General features: G+C 44.6%; 1 protein-coding gene across 2 annotated transcripts in view; it reads right to left on the minus strand.

The window, feature by feature from the left end:
- Nucleotides 1-264: 264 nt before the first annotated feature.
- LOC119660359 (synaptogenesis protein syg-2) overlaps nt 265-18,524 on the minus strand; it is a 354,674-nt gene continuing 336,414 nt past the window's right edge. For both annotated transcript variants that reach the window (XM_038068867.1, XM_038068866.1), the window contains exons 16-17: nt 8,199-8,320; nt 265-2,464 (exon numbers count right to left, since the gene is read on the minus strand). In XM_038068867.1, the coding sequence (XP_037924795.1) occupies nt 2,036-2,464; nt 8,199-8,320 (551 nt within the window). In that variant the 3' untranslated portion in view covers nt 265-2,035. The remainder of the gene's footprint in view (nt 2,465-8,198; nt 8,321-18,524) is intronic.

Consider the following 18,524-nt stretch of genomic DNA (forward strand, 5'->3'; position numbering starts at 1 on the left):
ACTGAACCGTGTCGGGACAAAACTTTGCAGTATTCCCTCTTGAACGAGACCACTAGCGCTCCGCTATGACATCAACTAACTGAGTGGCGCGCATTTGAAAAAAAGAAGTTATGCTGCCGCACCCTATAGTTTATCGTGGATTACAAATAAGTCAGTGAATAAAGATTTATTGGAATACAAACCTTCTCCGTGGATTGGGGAAACATCGCAGGACGCCGAAGGACTATCTGTCCACTTTCAACATAATCAAAATAAAAGAAAAGATTCTCGATATCTCATGTATATAACATATATTTTACACAATAAGATCCTTTTATAAATCACTCAAGAAAATTTCTCTTACATAAATTCCAATTCAAATTAGAATTCTTCTTCTTTATGGATTTATTTAATATATTTCCTTATTTCGTTCAGAATTTCTTAATTTTAACTAGTTTTTTTTTGTTGTTGTTCTCATTCCAATACATTATCCATTACCGTTATTCCATTTATTTATACTATTTACAGAATGTATTGTTTCCTTGTATAATGAATGATGATTTTTACTGATGTTAATTTTAATCTATCTAAAATGAAAGATAAAAAGATATTCCATTTTGGATTTGATCGCCTTATCTTAATCTAGTCTTGATAAGATTTATGTAATATGTATTTTTGTTTTATTTATTTTCACTGATTTTTTTTTCTTCTCAATTTGTATTTGTATGTATTTTTTGGTTTTTCTTTTGTTTGTTTTCTTTTTTTGTTAATTATTTTATTTATACCTTGGTATAAGGAAGGAACATTTAAGTCGTCGTAATTTGTTTCAATTCATAATCTCATGTCTTTTGGATCTGTTACTTGGTGATTTTAAAATTCATAACAATTTTCTATGGCATGGTTTCTTCTTTTTATGCTTTTTTTTTAAATTTTCTGTTTATAATTAGAATAGCTAAATTCAACAGAACAAAACATTGTATAAAATCTAATAATAGTAAAAATACTCTCATAAAAATTATAAAAAGGATTTAAAGTAAATATTTCACTAATTGATCAAATTCAATTCGATCGATATGGAATCGACTTTCTAATAGTTCGAAACTGATATGGCTACTGTGATAATGCTTAAATAAATTCGATTTCAGATGAAATGATAGCGTATCTCATGGTTTTATTTGTAGATGAACTTAAAATTATTGTTGCTGATGGGATTAGATATTTACAGGTGCAATTCATACTTGATAATTTCTTTTTCGATAATGAAGTCTTTGTTCATGTGAGAATTGATCCGACAGCCATGGAACAGCTTTTCACGCTACACGCATAAAATCCATCTTAAAATCATGCGATAAAGATATTTAATGCGGACGAAGGAAAGTCGACTTTGGTTGTACTATTTAAATAAGGAAATATATAAAAGTAAAAAATGCCTTTTATCATCATCTCGAATAAAGTCGGCGAAGGTTTATTGCATGAACACATTGGATAAATGCTTTTCGTATAATTGTGGCAAATATCTCCCACTCCAAATACGCTAACTTCTTTGAATTAAAAATTCAAGGTCGTTTCTGTCACCTCATTTTCCGAGCCGTAACGTATAACTTATCGACCATATTGAGCCGAGCTTTTGCTCTCCTATTTCAGGACATATAAAATTTTATATTGAGAAAAATTGTCAGCCTTGGCATGCAAGGTTTCTCAAGGAATCACAAACAAAATCACTGAGCATGAAATATCTTCACAAAACCAAAAGGACCACCTGGGACCTGGTTCTGCTTACCCTCAATGTCGATCTGAACATTTATCCAAAGTGTTGACACACACAGTTCAATCCTTTTGCCTTTCTTTCGCTCAAACATTCAAATAGTCTTGCTTTCATACCCAACCAACATTCAACGTAAATTAATTATCCTAGATAAATTTCGTTCATTTTTTTTTTGGTTTAAAAAATTTGACTACACAAACTATCTCACTTATTCGTTACAGCTTCCCTCTCCTTGGTGTACATAAACATTGCGAATGTGCAACTTTCATGATCCTCAAATATATTGTGCAATTACACGCAGCTCTCCTGTTGCGTATACAGGATCGGTGTCCTTACCGTGACTATTTCCCGTGAAAAGGGCTTGGCTGTAGCTGCAGTCGACGTGAGAGGAATTGGCTTAACAGAATTTGGCGAAACACCCACAGATGCGGTCCCGCTTCCCGGGCCGGAACAATGATTATGGGGGAGCGCTGTCTGCACCAAGGACGATTGGGAAGGTGGTGATACTAATGGTGGATGCGATTGTTGCGGCACCGGTGCCGCTTTATAATGATCAATTTGAGCGTATATCGTTGGTTCGTCAAAGTAGTCGTAGGCAGGCGTTTTCTTCACTAAGGTACCGCTACAGCTAGAAGATAGTATGGCATTATTGCATTGTTGCTCTATTGAGCTTTTTGATACGGCCAGGGCAAGTTCGGCGTAGTGTAGCTCGTCATTTTGCTGTAGAAAGAAAAAATAGTCCCATCTTTTATTATATATATAATTTATAGAGAATTAGAGCAGAATAAAAGAGCATTTATCTACAGAGCTAAGAAACACCCTTAAATCAACAATTCCTTGCTGGTAATCATCGTCAACACCCAAACTCTCCTCTGCTTATCGTTATAGGTGACGGAAATGGGAGGGGATCAATCTGCAAATTTCGAAACACACAACGGAGCTGAATTCACACCGGGGACTTTTAGCTATCAAAAATGGACGGAATGCCTTTTTGCCCACTAGAGTGAGAATACCAACGATGGTTCTGAATGTTAGCCGACTCTAAGAGACAATGACCGGCGTCTTGCGGTAATGGAGATGAAGATGTTGCGTTGGACTGGTAGCATGACACGTTTTGATCACATCCGAAATGAAAATATCCGCGACCGTTATGGGGTTGCGCCGATCGTGGAAGAGGGGAGAGGCGTCTTCACTGGTATGGTCACGTAATTCGTGCTAGCGCTAATTCACTTGCGAAGATTGGTCTGAACATTGAAGTCCATGTTAAACGATCAAAAGACCGGCCAAAAAGAACGGTAGCTTGATACGCTGGATAGGGATTTAAAAGCCTCGCGATTGCATCCAAATCAGGCATTTGATAAAATATATTAGCAAAACCGATCACGACGAGCCGACCCCGCTTGTGAACGGCATAAAGGCTGAAGAAAAAAAAGTAGAAGCTGGACATTCAATATCTAGGCGAAATAGACTTCCGAAGAGTAGCCCTTTTCCTCTTGCGGCAATATGCTTTCGCACTCTCGAAAGCCAAGTGATATGACTAGCAGCTGAAGAGGTAGAAAGAACACTGCATCGCGGTTCTCAACCGTATCATTTCCGGTGAAGTTCCGCCTCTTATGAATGAAATGGCTAGTCACCATAAGATGCGGACATATCCTTCAAGCAGAAGAGAAATCATCTCGGCCATCAATACCCTAAAAACGGAGTAAAGATTTTGGGCTTGACGGTCTCCCCGCAAAGTTGTTTACCGCTCCATCTACAATTAGTGCAGATCTGTTACTTATAGTCGTACGGAATTGCTTGGAGGTGCATTGCGGAAAAACCATTTGCTATTATCTGAGCGACATATGATAGCGCAAAATGTCACGTGCTGCACCGAGGTAAAATCCCAAAAGAAATTCAAAGCGGAGTCCATTTGGGTTTTGCTAGTAAGGTTCTTCATGCTGCCTTGTTCGGAGGACGTAGAGAAGTTCAATGATGTCATCCCTCCTCAATCGCCTTGGTTACGTTCATGATATCTGGTTTTTTTTTCTTACCAGTAGGAAGTATGATGAATGCGTTTACGCACAGTGTGTTGGACTCCCGCAACAATACGCTGTCGGACTACCCACTAAACACTTCCGTGACATCAGAGAACTAGCCTGGAACCGTTTGAAGCAATTCTCCAGGCTAGCCCTCCCGCTCTCCCGGCTTTGGGAGCCTTCAAGTCAGGGAATCCCTTTCATCAACGGAAGGGAAGTGAGGGAATGGAGTTGTTAGTTCAGGGAACTCCTTACAATCCGATCCTCCGCAATAAGAAGAGCCCGAACATAATGCGCAACACGATTCCAGCTGCCAGCGCTCTTCAGCATCTTTCTGACAATGCTGTCTGAAGAGAGCTCCCCTGTGTCTGCATAATCCACAATGGGTCTCCCTGTTCTGAACCCGAGCTGCCTTGAAGAAAAGTCGCCGGAAGCGCGGATGGCTTGAGCGAGTCTTCTCCTGATTAGCTTCTCCAGCTTTCCCGGCCGTGTCAAGCATACACAGTGGTCGGTATGCAGACGGGAGCTCCGGGTTTCCTTTACCCTTGCCGATCAGCGTGAGTCTGGCCACTTTCCAGCGACAAGGAAAAATGCCCTCCTTCAAGCAAGCGTTAAACGCCTCAAGCAGCAAGTTTGCCCGTTTGGGGAGCACCAGTTTGTAAACTTCCGCTGGGATGCCATCATGACCTGGCGCCTTCTTGTTTTTCATAGGGGGAACCGCTTCTTTGAGCTCTCTCATTGTGAAAAGGGGGCAATCCTCGACGCTTTTCACGTTATTCACATCAACCTGTACTGCATGTCTAGAGAACAATGCCCGTACAGTGCGATCTATCTGGTCGGCACCTAATATGCAGGGCCTTCGCAGGGTCCCAATTTTCCGGGTGACAAGCTTATAGCCAAGTCCCGACGGGTCCTCATTCACCTCATTGACAAAGTTCTGCCAGCCGCGAGCTTTGCTTTTATTCATAGCTCGACAGACTCTTCTTTTTGATGATCTATACTGTGCCTTCATGGCGCATGCCTCCTTGTTGGGGTGCAAACGTTGTGCCAAACGGCGGAGTTTATGACACTCCCTCCGTAGGTTGTTAATTTTTGCCGTCTACCAGCGAATAGAAGGCTTGTCGCGGCTGGGGCCCTCCGGGGTATAGAAGCCTCATACGTCGTCGTTATCAGGTTGAGCACTGAATTTACGCCATGTCAGCTGCGACGCTAATCCCTGAAGCGTCTCCCAGCGCGGCTCGGCCTGCTCCAAAAGCTTCGACGAACTTCTCGATGTTTACCCTCGCGAGATTCTACAGGCAGGTTGAGCGTCAAGTTGGTGCTCGCCCACAAGTAGCGTCAATCACGTGGAAAGCGATGTACTACTGATCACTTGCCAAGAAGTCTTCTAAGACTCGTCAATCGTCCACCGAAGATGTTAGAGATTCCGACGCAAAAGTGATGTCAGGAATGCTTGCTTCACAGCCTGGGCAGACTATTCTGTCTGTTAGACACCTAACCACTTTATCGTTTCAAAGTCTCTTTTTCGGACCTTTGAGACTCCGTACGTTGCACGGAGGACTGGACAGAAAAGATATAAGTTTGGTGCGAAGAGAAGCGTTTAAGTTGTAAAATATGTTTGCCAAGCTCCCACGCAGGGTGACTTAGATTCATTGATCCTTATTAGAGTTTCTAGGCCTCAATTGAGCGACAACTTTAACTTTTTGCAGACCCCATGCTCTTGCCAGAATTACGCCTGCGAACGAAAGTGCCACCAGTTTGCAAATTCCAAGTAAAGTCGTTTGGTAAGGCTTTTAAGAAATTAGCCTACGAATAGAAATTCATGCGATTATCTAGGTCCCTAAATCAAATGTGGAGAATCCAATTTCCTTTTGTCTTGAAACGTGTTAGAGCACTTCATTTCGAGCACATAATCGTACCACTGGACGCAAAGTGGTTCTTTTTACGCTACCCCAGTTTGACTCAGGCACTCATTCAATTTGTGTCGTCTTCATCATTTTTAAATTCCAAATACTCGCTTGTTGTGAACGGGACGTAGAAGCTTACTTAGGTCAATGAGTACCTTTGCCCCTGACCCTGAAGAGAGTTAGCAATGCGGAAAGGCAATAGATACCTTCAAACCGACTAATTACGTTCGAATCAATCATGAGTAAATATAGTCGGCAGAAGTACTTAAAGACAGAGAAAATAATATCGGACTGGCCAAGAAATAAAAAACAAACATTTGGAATTAACAACCCCCTTTGTTCAGCCTTTGAAGCCTTAGATAGTAAAATTGGCTCGTTTGAATCACATTCTCTTCTTTTTACAAGGTTTTTCAGTCGACCTTTAAGTTCTTCTCCATCTACTTCAGGATTCAGGCCAGTTTGAAGCTATATGTTATGGTCAGCCCTCATGGCTTGATCTCCCCAACTTCTCGATACGATATAAAATGTCATTTTATAGTTTACGAAAAAACAGTACCTGGGGTAGAAATTATACGGGCCCTCTATTATCCGTTTTTTTCATTGAAATTTTTATTCCGAAGCCTCAAGGAAAGCCCGGCCCTGGAGGGAATCCCTCCGTTCCGCCCCTCTCGGCAGGTCTGACTGTCTGTGTATTGAACGATGGAGAGACTCTTCAATGGCGGCCTAAACCTTCTCAGTGTTTTCTGGGGTAGTGAAGGTATTCTGATGTCGCCTTCCACGTTTCCAGTAGTCTCGAATGCATACACCCAGTAAATAATTAGACTTCGATCTGGAGCAGCGGTCATTTACTGCTATCCAGTGACATACTGTCAGTTAAATGGTGACAATTTCGTAAGGAAGTGGTAGAAATGGTCACGCTAATCTAATTGTCAAACAGTACAACCATCGAAGAAACGTGGAATCCCACTGTTAACCGCATAACACTTGGGGTCACCAAGCCTGGAAACTGGTTCATTAAGGTTCGGGAATAGTGATGTTAAAATAAATGCTCGCGAGAAAAGGAGCCTCTGGTATTAGTTTCTCGACGGTAAAACTGTGACCAGTTGATAAGTTTACAAGGAAGCGAACCGGAATACAACGAAAGTGGACTATATAAAACTTCACGAAAAACTGGATTCCCAGGACGGTGAAGAAAAAGATTTGCACTGACATTCCAAAAGCCAATATCAACGCTCACAGTATATTGAACAGGTCTGTAGGATTAGTAACGAAAAGGGCACTTTACTGACCGACTAATGAGCCGAAGGACAGATTGTGAAAATTCTGGTATATTTGCAGCAATTTCACCTATCAGAAAGATTGAAAAGGTAAGTAAATAATGTAATTGGAGGTAGCAAAGGACTACCAAACTACACTCTGGCCCGCACTAGATGTTGTCGAGAAAGGCAGAACATCATCTGATTCACAACCGCCAACCAGCCTAGATTCGTCAAGAACTGCTGTCCTGTTAGTTTCCGAGAAACAATACCCCTGAGTTGAGGGTAGGCGGTTGGCCGTACGTTGAACGTAGTACCAAAAAAACTCATGAGAGTTATAACAGGTATACATATAGCGTTCACGGAGCACCGTCTCACACTGAATCTGAAGAAAACAGATTATGAAACAGGCACTAACATTGTCAATGACAGTCACCTGCCTCGAACTGATGAGACTTAAATATTCCGGACCAATATTTTCACCCAATAAAGAACTGGAACTTGGACGAAGTGGCGGTTCACAGCCTTTTGGATTGACGCATTGACGAACGTCTCAAATCGATCATCTAGCGTAGTCTAGTTCTCCCATCGCGCTCTACGGGTTTGAGTGTTGTTCGACTAATAATGGCAATGAATGTCGATACATCACTGGCAAAATACCCTTTGAACTAATCGTGAGAAAATTGGGGGCTGTAATTTGCCCCGTCGCGAACTCGCTGGCTAACATTATTTTAAGACATAGAAGATGATCTTGATACCAAGATGATCGAAAAGTTAGTGAATTGAGAACGAACGCAACAAAGGTTCAAAAGAAAAAGTAAGGTAGTTTCATACCTTAAAATGTCTACCAGCTTCTATTAGGAGCTTCTATTACCAAAAATACATAAGCGAACTAACTGAAAATAGGGACTATGGACCATTAGCTCGGCAATGATTGAGAACCTCTTTAATTCTCCACAAACACAAGGACAAAGAAAAAAACAATATTGAAATCCTTTCAACATTTTAAAGAAGACACTTCTGAGAGGGTAAACTTCTAAGCCTTTTTTGAGAGGATCCAAAGAGGAAAGTCATCATCCAATTTAAAAATTTAAGGTATTCCCAAAACTGACGAAACTTTCGAAGTAATGTAACTTATATATTCCTGGAGTCCCAGAGAGGTATCTATAAACATGAATACATGTATATAAAAGTGCTATGTTGTCCAAAAAAAATGCTCTATATCAGTTGGACCACCCACAAAATGTAGGCAGCAACTCGTGCTTCAACTTACCGACTTTTGATTGTAGACTTTTCTTTCCTCATTTGAGCTTGCCAGTAGATCTGATTCACTCGTCCGTGAAATATTTAGTCCTGAAGGTGTTTGTGTGGCCGATTTCAATTTGTATTCAGCTTCTGAAATGAGGATTAAACAAAAAAATAGGGGGTAATTTACTGTTGCATTTATTTGTAATCACGAAAAAATAGCCCTTTCCCCCAACAAGAGGAGTTGATTTCAGGGCAGACTAGCCCACCTTTACACATACGATAAAATAAGGACATTTTCATAAATACCCCCAAAAAAAAATTTGACATCTAAAGGCAATGTCAAAGACGGTTTACGCTATTTGGTGAATTTGGAAAGTCCCTTATACTTGCATTAGGCAGCAAATAGTCATGAGAGGCTTATATACAGTCTTTCCAAAGTTTCGAGTTCTTCAAGTATGCCTTTTCATAGGCGCAATGATGAAACTATTTGTTAAACTAGGGGACGCCCTGGGTTTTGCCGATCATCGACCACTACGGGGGCAGTGTTACCAAAATAAGAGAGAAAATGGCGAAAGTTGACCTGCTGGTCTGCCAGCGCTTAAATGCAGCTCCACAAAAGTATTCCGTCAATATGCGCTTGGACGCCAGGTTCGGCAATGTGAGCGGTTGCATTTGAAGACTTCAGCACTTTTCAAGTCATGTAGTAAATTTTCGCGGTTTTATACATGATGGCTTCAAATCGTAAAGGGATTTAAAATATAGAACTAGAAAGTCGTAGCAAAGAACAAGAATCCATCTGAAACCAAATTGGAAAACAAAAAAAAAAGGTCCAAGGGCGAGGGTGGAGTCGAAAAATCGAGGACCCGAATGTTTCGATCGTATAGGGACGATATGTAGCGCCTCCAATATCTATCATCACCAGCTTTTTGGCGACACGATTCCGAATGCTTCCCACGGACAAGATTCTCACAATGCACCTTCGTCTTGGATAAGTTTCTCTCTATCTTTGTGGTAAGCTTCTCCATTGATCTTTTGATCCCTTAGTATGAATCCAGGAACTAATCCAATTTGTGTACCGTTAAGGGCTATTTTGGTTTGTTAAAGGGCGGGTTGAAATATTCACTTTTCTTATTGAGAGGAAAACAGTAAAAATGATGCCTTCCTTCCAGTTGAATCCGACCTTTTTTGGCTTCCAACCCCATGGTGTCGAGTTTTATCGAAGGCACCGAAGTCCTTTTGTGTTATCTGGCGGGGTTCTTTGAGAATTGGTATCTCCTTCTGTTGCTCCGAGACATACCAAGCATTCTTATACACCCCTACAGCGCGTCACAGCTTAGTAACTCGCTTCGCTTTCACGGCCAGTTTACTCTGAAGCGCCATCAACCGTTCCGCCCTTCCAATTTCAGACCCATGGTAAACAGAATTAAAGAAAGTTCTGAATGATTCAACACAGATGCCGGCTAAATGTAGGAATATTTGGAAAGCACTTTCCAGTTTTTTTGTGTTTTCCTCCTCTTTCCCGTCTTCTTGTGTTCTCTTAGAACCTCAACACTCCCTCAAAATCAACCTTGCCCCGGAGTCATTTCAGGGGTGATGAAGATCCTATTATCCATGAAATTCGTGGAATTTCTCAGATACTAGGCTCTAATTTCTCTTCATGGCCTCCTTTGTCCCTACCTTGCCCGTCTTTTCCCCTACTGCAGCCTCCACTTCTTCAAATGTTAAATCTCGGTACTAACTCCTTGGCTTTCACGATTCATCAAAGAGACCTTATTCTCCTGGAAGTACATAAGTTCTAGTGTGGGATCTAATCAGATATGGAGGTTGTGGGCATCACGGTATTCATGATACATTTGCTGGATCACTTTCCACTTGATCTGAAATCGGTCTCGTATATCTTATCTGAGTCTCATCCTAGTCTCCCTCAGGCTCCATTTCAAAATAAAAAGTACAAACACAGGGGGTGGATGCATCCTATATTTGAATCTATATATAAAAATTTATAAATTCTGAGTGTAGCAACTCTCTTGTATGATCCTATTGGACGGTTATTTCGCGTAATGTTAAAGCTTTGTATTGCAATTCAAAGGCTCTGGTAAGAAAGGTACGTCAGGGCGAAAAAATCACTGAGAGCACCCAAGGGCAGTAAGCGAAGATATTCTTTTTTTGTCATCTCAACAAAATCCCGACGAAGGACCAGGGATTCGCGGACTTTCGGAAACTCCGTGTTTTTAGAAGCCCAGTACCGAGATAGGAAACAATTTCAGATCGAGAGATTATTCTGGTTACAAAGCAAAGTAAAAACAAAAAGAGATGGATGTCGTGCTTCATCTGGAAGGGTGATCATAGAGTGCTTCGAGGTTCGAAGTTTGTCTTTAGACGGGTACAACTTGACATGAGATGTTTTCTAGCTATAACCATTACTGTCTTTGGTGTTATCCCTTATCATGCATGACTGATTGAAAGTTGGGTCATTGTTTCATACAACGTTTCACAAATTATCATCAAAAGCGCAACAACCGGTATCCAGTCTAGGCCTGCTTTAATAATGAAATCCAGACATTTCCGTCTAGCGCCGAGGTCCAGCAATTTGATATCCGTAAAAGCTATCTGGTATCTTAGCCTAGGCCATCGCTTCATGTCCGGTAGGATCTGCCTCGTCTTCTTTTCTACCATAGATATTGCCCTTATAGACTTTCCGGGCTGGATTATCCTCATCCATGTGGATTACGTGACCAATTGAGCTCATAGATTTCGTCGTTATATGGCCTACGGAATCGTCCATCCTCATGTAGGAGGCCAATAATTCGTCGCAGGATTCTTCTCTCAAACGTAGCCAAGAGTTGCCAATTTTTCTTGCTAAGAACCCAGGCCTCCGAGGAATACATGAGGACTGGCAAGACCATTGTATTGCACAGTAAGAGCTTTGGCCCTTTGGTGAGACGTTTCGAGCGGAACTGTAAGCTGAAGTAAACTCTGTTGGCTGACAACAACCGTGCGCGGATTTCATCATCGTAGCTGTTATCGGTTATAATTTTCGACCTTCGATAGGAGAAATTATCAATATCTCAAAGTTGTAGTCTCCTTCTTCCCGTTTGAACATGTGAGGTTTGACGTTGTTGGTTGGTTGGTTTTTGGTGCTGACGTTGCCACCATATATTTCGTTTTGCCTTGAATGACGCGCAACCCAAGATCTCGCTCTGATTGTCGCTTGCTTGCTCGAACTGGACGAAGCCAATTTGCACGTCTCAGGTTGTTATTTCTATGACGCCGATATCTTCAGCATAGACCAGTATTTGGATGGAGTTAAAGAGGATGGTGCCTCTTGCATTGCTCCATCACGGATCACTTTCTCCAGGGCCAGGTTAAAGAGGACACATGATAGGGCATCCCCTTGTCGTGGACTGCTGTTGATATTGAACGGTCTCGAGAGTAATCCTGCTGTTTTTATCTGGTATCAATCAATTTCGTCGAGATACTGACTTCTCTCATGGCCGTGTATAGTTCTACCCTGGGCATGCAATCCAGGCGACTTTAAAGTCGATGAAAAGATGGTGCAACTTATGTCTATATTCCAACAGGCAACAGTTTGCCGCACACAAGAAATGTTGCTGAATTGCCTGGAGTGAAGCCTCTCTGGTATTGGCCAATTATGTTCTGGGCGTTTGGGGCTATACGACCTAGTAAGATAGCGGAAAATATCTAACAGATGGTACTCAGCATCGTGATACTTCTATAATTGCTGCACTGTGTGATATCTCCCTTTTTCTTTATCGGACAGATAATAACTCGTTTCCATTCGTGAGGCATTAGCGTGCTGTCTGACACCTTGAGCATAACTTGATGAACCGCTTGGGGCAACTGGTCACCTCCATATTTAACCAATTCGGCTGTAGTTCCATCGGCTCCTGGCAACTTATGATTTTTAACCCCATGAATTGCACGGACTGTTTCTTCTATACTTGGTGGTGGCAGTGTTTCTCCGTCGTCTTCAGTTGGCGGGACCTCCAACTCGCCGATGTTCTCGTTGTTCAGTAATTGATCAAAGTACTCAACCCATCGCTCCAATATGCCCATTCTGTCGAAAATCAGATTTCCCTCTTTGTCTCGGCATCGAGCATCGAGGTGTGTAAGGCTTCATCCTGCTAGCTTGTTGGTAAAACTTACGCGCTGGTGCGGTTGCTCCCTGTACTTTTCGAGTCCGTAGAGGTGATGCTTCTATCAGGCTTCCCTTTTCCTTCTGTGAAGTGGCTTCTCCATTGGATGGAGTTCGTGATAAGTTTCGGTTCGTCTCCGCGTCCTTTGTGAATGCAACATTACTTGGTATGCGACATTCTTCCGTTTCGTTGCTAGCTTACACTGATCGCCCAACTAGCCGTTCCGACTTTCTCTGCGACTGCGTTATGAAATTGCTCCACCCATTAGCCCAACCTAGATGAAGTAGCGATCTACAACTGGCGTTTTTTGTGGTCGATCGTGGAAAAATTGCGAAAGTCGATGGTATGGTCGCGTAATTCGTGTTAACGAGAATCGGCTCTGCAAGATGACCGAAGCAAAGGGGGCTTGATGCGCTGCATGGGGATTTGAAAACCTCGCGACTGCATCCATAACGGGTCGCTGATAGAAAAGAATCGCGCAACCGATCCAGACGAGCCGAGCTTGCCTGTGAACGGGACAAAAACTAAGAAGAGAATAGAGGAACTGAAGAAAAATTATTTTTGACACTCAGAGACAATATATTCCAAACTTCTGGAAAGTGGCCTCCGGAGTAGCTATTCCTATTCGGTCTAATTTTAGCCTTTCGTTCCAATTAAGATCTACTCTCTCGTACTCCTTGTGAGTATGTCCTAAATCTCCATAATTTCGGCAAGGAAAGGACCGATCAATATCACTTGCATAGCTCCTCGAAGTAATCATATACCAAGCATTATTAGCAGCGCCTCCGTAAAACCGAAGGAATCTATTCAATTTTTTCAAATTCTCTCTGACTGGATCAACCAGTCAGGTCTTTTTGTCTCACCTATCAGTGTAAACAGTATCGGGAGATTTTTGGGTCAATCCCATGAGGTAGTTATTAATCACTTCTTGGAGTTGGGTAGTATAAATGATCCGGAAGAGCCCACAGCTATTACTATAAAATGACACTGGTCTATAGTCCTGTGTGGAGTTGCCAAATCTCCCATCAGGCGCGTCCTTTCGTGCGGATAAGGGAATGCTCGGCGAATGTGTCATGGCCATGCACATGCACGCATCCGGAGATGCGCGTGTATGGGCATATTTATGCGCAGGCCGGGTAGGTGGGAAGTAAACGCCCACCCGTGGATAAAAATTGGCTATGGGAAGGATACCCAGAAATAAAACCAAACATGCGGGAGCAGAAGAAGAATGAAGTTACGGTGCAGGGCTTCGGAAACCCAGTGCCGACGGTTTTTGGGAGTGAGCAAGCGGGCTCCCGGCCGTCAATATCCAACGACCCCAGTGCCTCAGTAGTGGGAACCTTGACTACTGTGGCATCTAATGTTACAAGCGTACGGGAGGAACTTGAACTGGCTCCAGTGATGGATCCGTTCAGAAGGAGCTCGATTTTTCGCAGATCCCCTCCCACACGGGCACAAGCCCCCACGATCGCTACCCCCCGTGGGAAGCGTATAGCGGGAGTCTTCGATGAGGAAGAATCACTGACGCCGATTCACCCGAGCGATGTTTTGGGCAATGATCAGTCTGGAGCTGGCTTTACTGCCCTCGGTAAAAAGATCATGGAGCTGTGTGAGTTTATAAAGGAGCGCAGGAACATTCACCAAAATATAAGGGCCATGATAAGAGGCATCCGTTCGACGTACGGCAAGACCCAGGATGAACGAGTAGGGAAGTCGCCGATTGGAAAAGTGAACCAGGCAACTCAAATAACGCCGGTTCAAAACACAAAAGGGGAGAAACCGGGGAAGAGGCTGCGCGAGAAGCTGAATGACTCAACAGGCCAGCAAACCCCGAAAAGAAAAAAGGACTCAACTCCCAAAAAGGCGGAGTTCATGAAAAGTACGTCTGAAGCTACCAGGGAAAATACTGCAGTGGCTACCTCGAGAAAAGGGATCGAACCTTCAAAGGCGGATGCGGAAGCTTGGAGGAAGGTAGAACCGCGAAAAAGAAATTATCGGAGGAAGATTAGACCGGAGGTGATTTTCAATTCCAAACGAGGCGAAGGGTCATACGCCGACATTCTCAGGAAAGTGAAGGCAGACCCCGAACTCACCAATTTGGGAGACAACGTCAGCCGTATTAGACGGTCGCAGAAGGGAGATCTTATGTTGGAACTTAAGAAATCCAAGGATGTAACCGCGGACAAATTCTTAAGCCAAATCGGGAAGACTTTAGGGCAGGAAGCCGATATAAGAGCTAGCAGGCCGGAGATCACTATAATCTGCAAAGATATAGATGAAATCACGACGAAGGAGGAGGTTCGCGAAGCGTTGGAGAAACAGTTTGATCTTGCCGGACTACAAGAGTCAGTGGTGAAAATGCTAAGGAAAGCCTATGCGGGAACACAAACCGCCATCATCAGCCTACCAGTGGAGAACGCACTCAAACTGTTAGCAGCAGGGAGAGTGAGAATAGGCTGGGTTATGTGTCGCCTTAGGGAACAGGTGGCGTTAAAACGGTGCTCTAGATGCCTTGGCTTTGGTCACATTGCGAAGTCATGCACTAACCCAAATGACAGGTCAAAGCAATGCAGGAGATCCGGAGTGGAAGGCCACATCAGCAAGGACTGCGGAGTTGACCCAAATTGTCTACTGTGCAAAGGAAAGGAGGGTGTGGACCATCGGCACATTGCGGGTAGCAGCAGGTGCCCGGAATACAGGAAAGCGCTTAGCACAAATCGCAGATGAGGTTGATACAAATCAACCTCAACCACTGCGAGGCGGCGCAGGATCTACTCGCGCAAACCATCCGCGAGAAAAACATCGATGTGGCCATACTAAGTGAACCATACCGAAACCGCTGTGGTAGCGTTTGGGTCAAAGACCAAACGGGCCAAACAGCGCTGTGGACTTGTGGAGAACAAGCCTTCCAGGAAATAATGGAGCACCCGGAGGAGGGCTTCATCAGAGCGAAGGTGAAGGGCATCCACATCTACAGCTGCTATGCTCCACCCAGCGCTACACTCGTCGAGTATGAGCGGATGCTTGCTGCTCCTGTTTTAGATTCAAGAGGACGTTGGCCGATCATAATAGGAGGCGATTTCAATGCGTGTGCTCTTGAATCGGGCAGCCGGATAACTAATGTCAGGGGACGTGTTCTCCTCGAAGCATTCGCGGAGCTGGACGTGGTACTGGCGAATGTTGGGTCTTCGTACACTTTCCGGGGAAGGGGCCTGGGGTCTATAGTGGACCTGACATACGTGAGTGCCACTTTAGCCAGGAATATACTCACAGCGACCACCAGGCAATCTGCATAGAGATCAAGGGCGGATCGAGCTCGAAAAAGAGGTTTCGCAAAATGCCGGGTAGTAGGCTTGGCTGGACAGTGAAAGCGTTCGAGGGAGACACGTTTTCCGCGGTGCTCAAATCCGACATATCTCTGAATGGTACGGCTGGAGAGAAAGCCATCCAGATCACTCGATGGGTGACGGAAGCATGCGATGCTACTATGCCCAGAAGGCGATTGCTCCCCAGTAGGCAACCCAACTACTGGTGGAACAACGAAATCGCAAGTTTGCCAGCCGCATGTTTTCGGGCAAGGAGGCTTTGCCAGAGGCCCAGGGGAAAACCCGGTGGCGACGGTCGAGAGGAGGCACACAAGCAATTGCGTGGCCGCCTAAAGGAAGCCATTCGAAGGAGCAAAAAGAACTGCTTCAAACAGCTGTGCCACCATGCCGACATAAACCCTTGGGGTGGTTGAGTGGTGATAAAAAGGCTGCGGAAATCACCCCAGGTGACCTGTCCTCACCTCCTGAAACAGACTGTTACCACTCTGTTCCTTCACCACGAAATTAGGGGAAGGCAAATTTTTGTCCAGCTAAATGACGGCATAATACCGCCTGTAATTGTGGAGGAGCTGCGGGAAATATGTGGTAGGTTCGGTGACAACAAGGCCCCAGGTTTGGATGGCATCCCCAACCGAGCTTTGAAACTGGCAGTGAAGACTAGGCCCGACCTTTTCGCCAACACCTCCGAGGCGTGCCTAAAAGAAGGAATATTCCCTGCCCAGTGGAAAAAGCAAAAGTTGGTGTTGCTTCCGAAGCCTGGCAAGCCACCTGGAAACCCAGCGTCGTATCGTCCTATCTGCCTGTTGGATACAATGGGGAAGATGATGGAGAGGGTCATCTACAACAGACTCCTGCCCATTGTCGAAGCCAGCAATGGTTTGTCGGAACGCCAGTTTGGTTTCCGACGCGCCCACTCTACGGTGGACGCAATTGGCATGGTGGTAAACCTGGCAAAAGGTGCACTGATTTCTGGCGGCTGCTGTGCCGTGGTGGCGTTGGATGTCAAAAACGCATTCAACTCGGCCAACTGGAATAGAATTAAACGGGCGTTGGCTGACATAGGTGTCCCCGGATACTTAGCGAATTTGGTGGAAAACTACCTCTCAGAGAGGACTCTCTGGTACGGGACGGATGAGGGCCCCAAAGAGTACATTGTCACAACCGGGGTACCACAGGGATCGGTACTTGGTCCCCTGTTGTGGAATATCATGTATAATGGGGTGCTTGCTCTTTCCGTCCCAGAGGGGACTACGATTGTCGGCTTTGCTGATTACCTAGCTGTGGTTGTTCCAGCAAAACACGCAGAAGATGTGGAGGTTTACCCAACGGAAACAGTGAGAGCGGTAAAGTCCAGGCTAGAAAAGGCCGGGCTGACCTTGGCGGACGCGAAATCGGAAGCGGTCTTGATAACGAAACGCAGGATAAATAACATTATAAAAGTGGAGGTCGGTGGACATACGGTCGTATCAAAGCCGGCTATCAAATACCTGGGGGTAATAATTGACACCAAGTTGAGTTTTAGGGAGCACCTAGAGTATACATGCCAAAAGGCAGCCAGTGCCACCACGGCACTTGCAAAAATGTTGCCAAATATTGGTGGACCGAAACATTGCCGGAGGTTGGTGCTAGCCGGAGTGGTGCGCTCCATCCTGCTCTACTCGTCGCCTGTGTGGGCAGAGGCACTTGCAAACTCTCAGAGACGGAAGCGGGTGAACTCGGTTTACCGGCGGATGGCTTTGAGGGTTTGCAGTGATTTTAGAACCACATCAGATGAGGCAGTATTGGTGGTGGCAGGCATGATCCCGGTTGACATTCTGGCCAAAGAAATGTCCTGCACAATTCAAGACATATGGAGGGGCATGCACAGCTTAGAAATGCGGCAAGGTCAGAGTCGCTTGATCTCTGGCAACGCAGATGGGACGAGTGAACGAAAGGTCGGTGCACAGGCTCATTCCCAACATTAGGGTGTGGCTTGAGCGAAAACAGCGGGGAGACCAACTACCACATTACCCAGTTCCTCACGGGGCACGGTGGTTGCTACAGGCAGTATCTGCACCGCTTTGGATTGGATGATTTTCCGAACTGTCCCAGATGCGATGGCATACCGGACGATCCAGAGCATGTGATGTTTCACTGCCCACGATTTGCGATAGAGAGAAGGAGCTTAAACCAGGCGCTGGGCAGGAGCGGGACCCCGGAGAGCTTGGTTACTGAGATGCTGGAGTCCGAGGAGAAGTGGCTTGCGGTTGGCTCCGCAATCATCTAAATGCAGGAGGAGTTGCTGAAGGAACAAAGAAGGAGGAAAGCTGCAAATAGGAGAAGGATGAGTGCCTAAGAGCAAACTTACCCCGCGAAGTAATACCTCAATAGTGGTCCCGCGGGGCTGGGGCTGGAGAGACCGGGGGTGGTTTTTAGTGGGTGTGAATCCCACACGCGCCCGCTGTTGTTCCGCCGTTCGGGCCGCGGAGCTGTGGCGGACGTGTCTTTCTAAGATTTTCCACCTCCGTGTACGTACAAAAAAAAAAAAAACACTAGTCTATAGCGTTCTAAGAGGAGTGGACATCTCTAGTGGAATTCGTTGAGTTACTATCCTACTTTGACTGCGTCTATTGGTAGTTCATTGAATCTAATATGAATGTTCAGATCGTAGTAAAGTTCTGCTTTCTCAATTTGTATGCTCAGTGCTCATCCTTAACGTTTAAAGTTAGATTCTCCGTAATTGTTAATTTGTTATCCCTACTGAATTGAGTCTGGGGCTCCTCAGTATATATTCCGCATGAAGGACACAAACATCTGGACATCCATCAATAATTCTATTTGAGAAAATTTCTATTAATATAAAATGATTCCGTATTACTTGAGGTGGAT

This window comes from Hermetia illucens, chromosome 6 (genome assembly GCF_905115235.1).
Source record: "Hermetia illucens chromosome 6, iHerIll2.2.curated.20191125, whole genome shotgun sequence".
Classification (NCBI taxonomy): domain Eukaryota; kingdom Metazoa; phylum Arthropoda; class Insecta; order Diptera; family Stratiomyidae; genus Hermetia; species Hermetia illucens.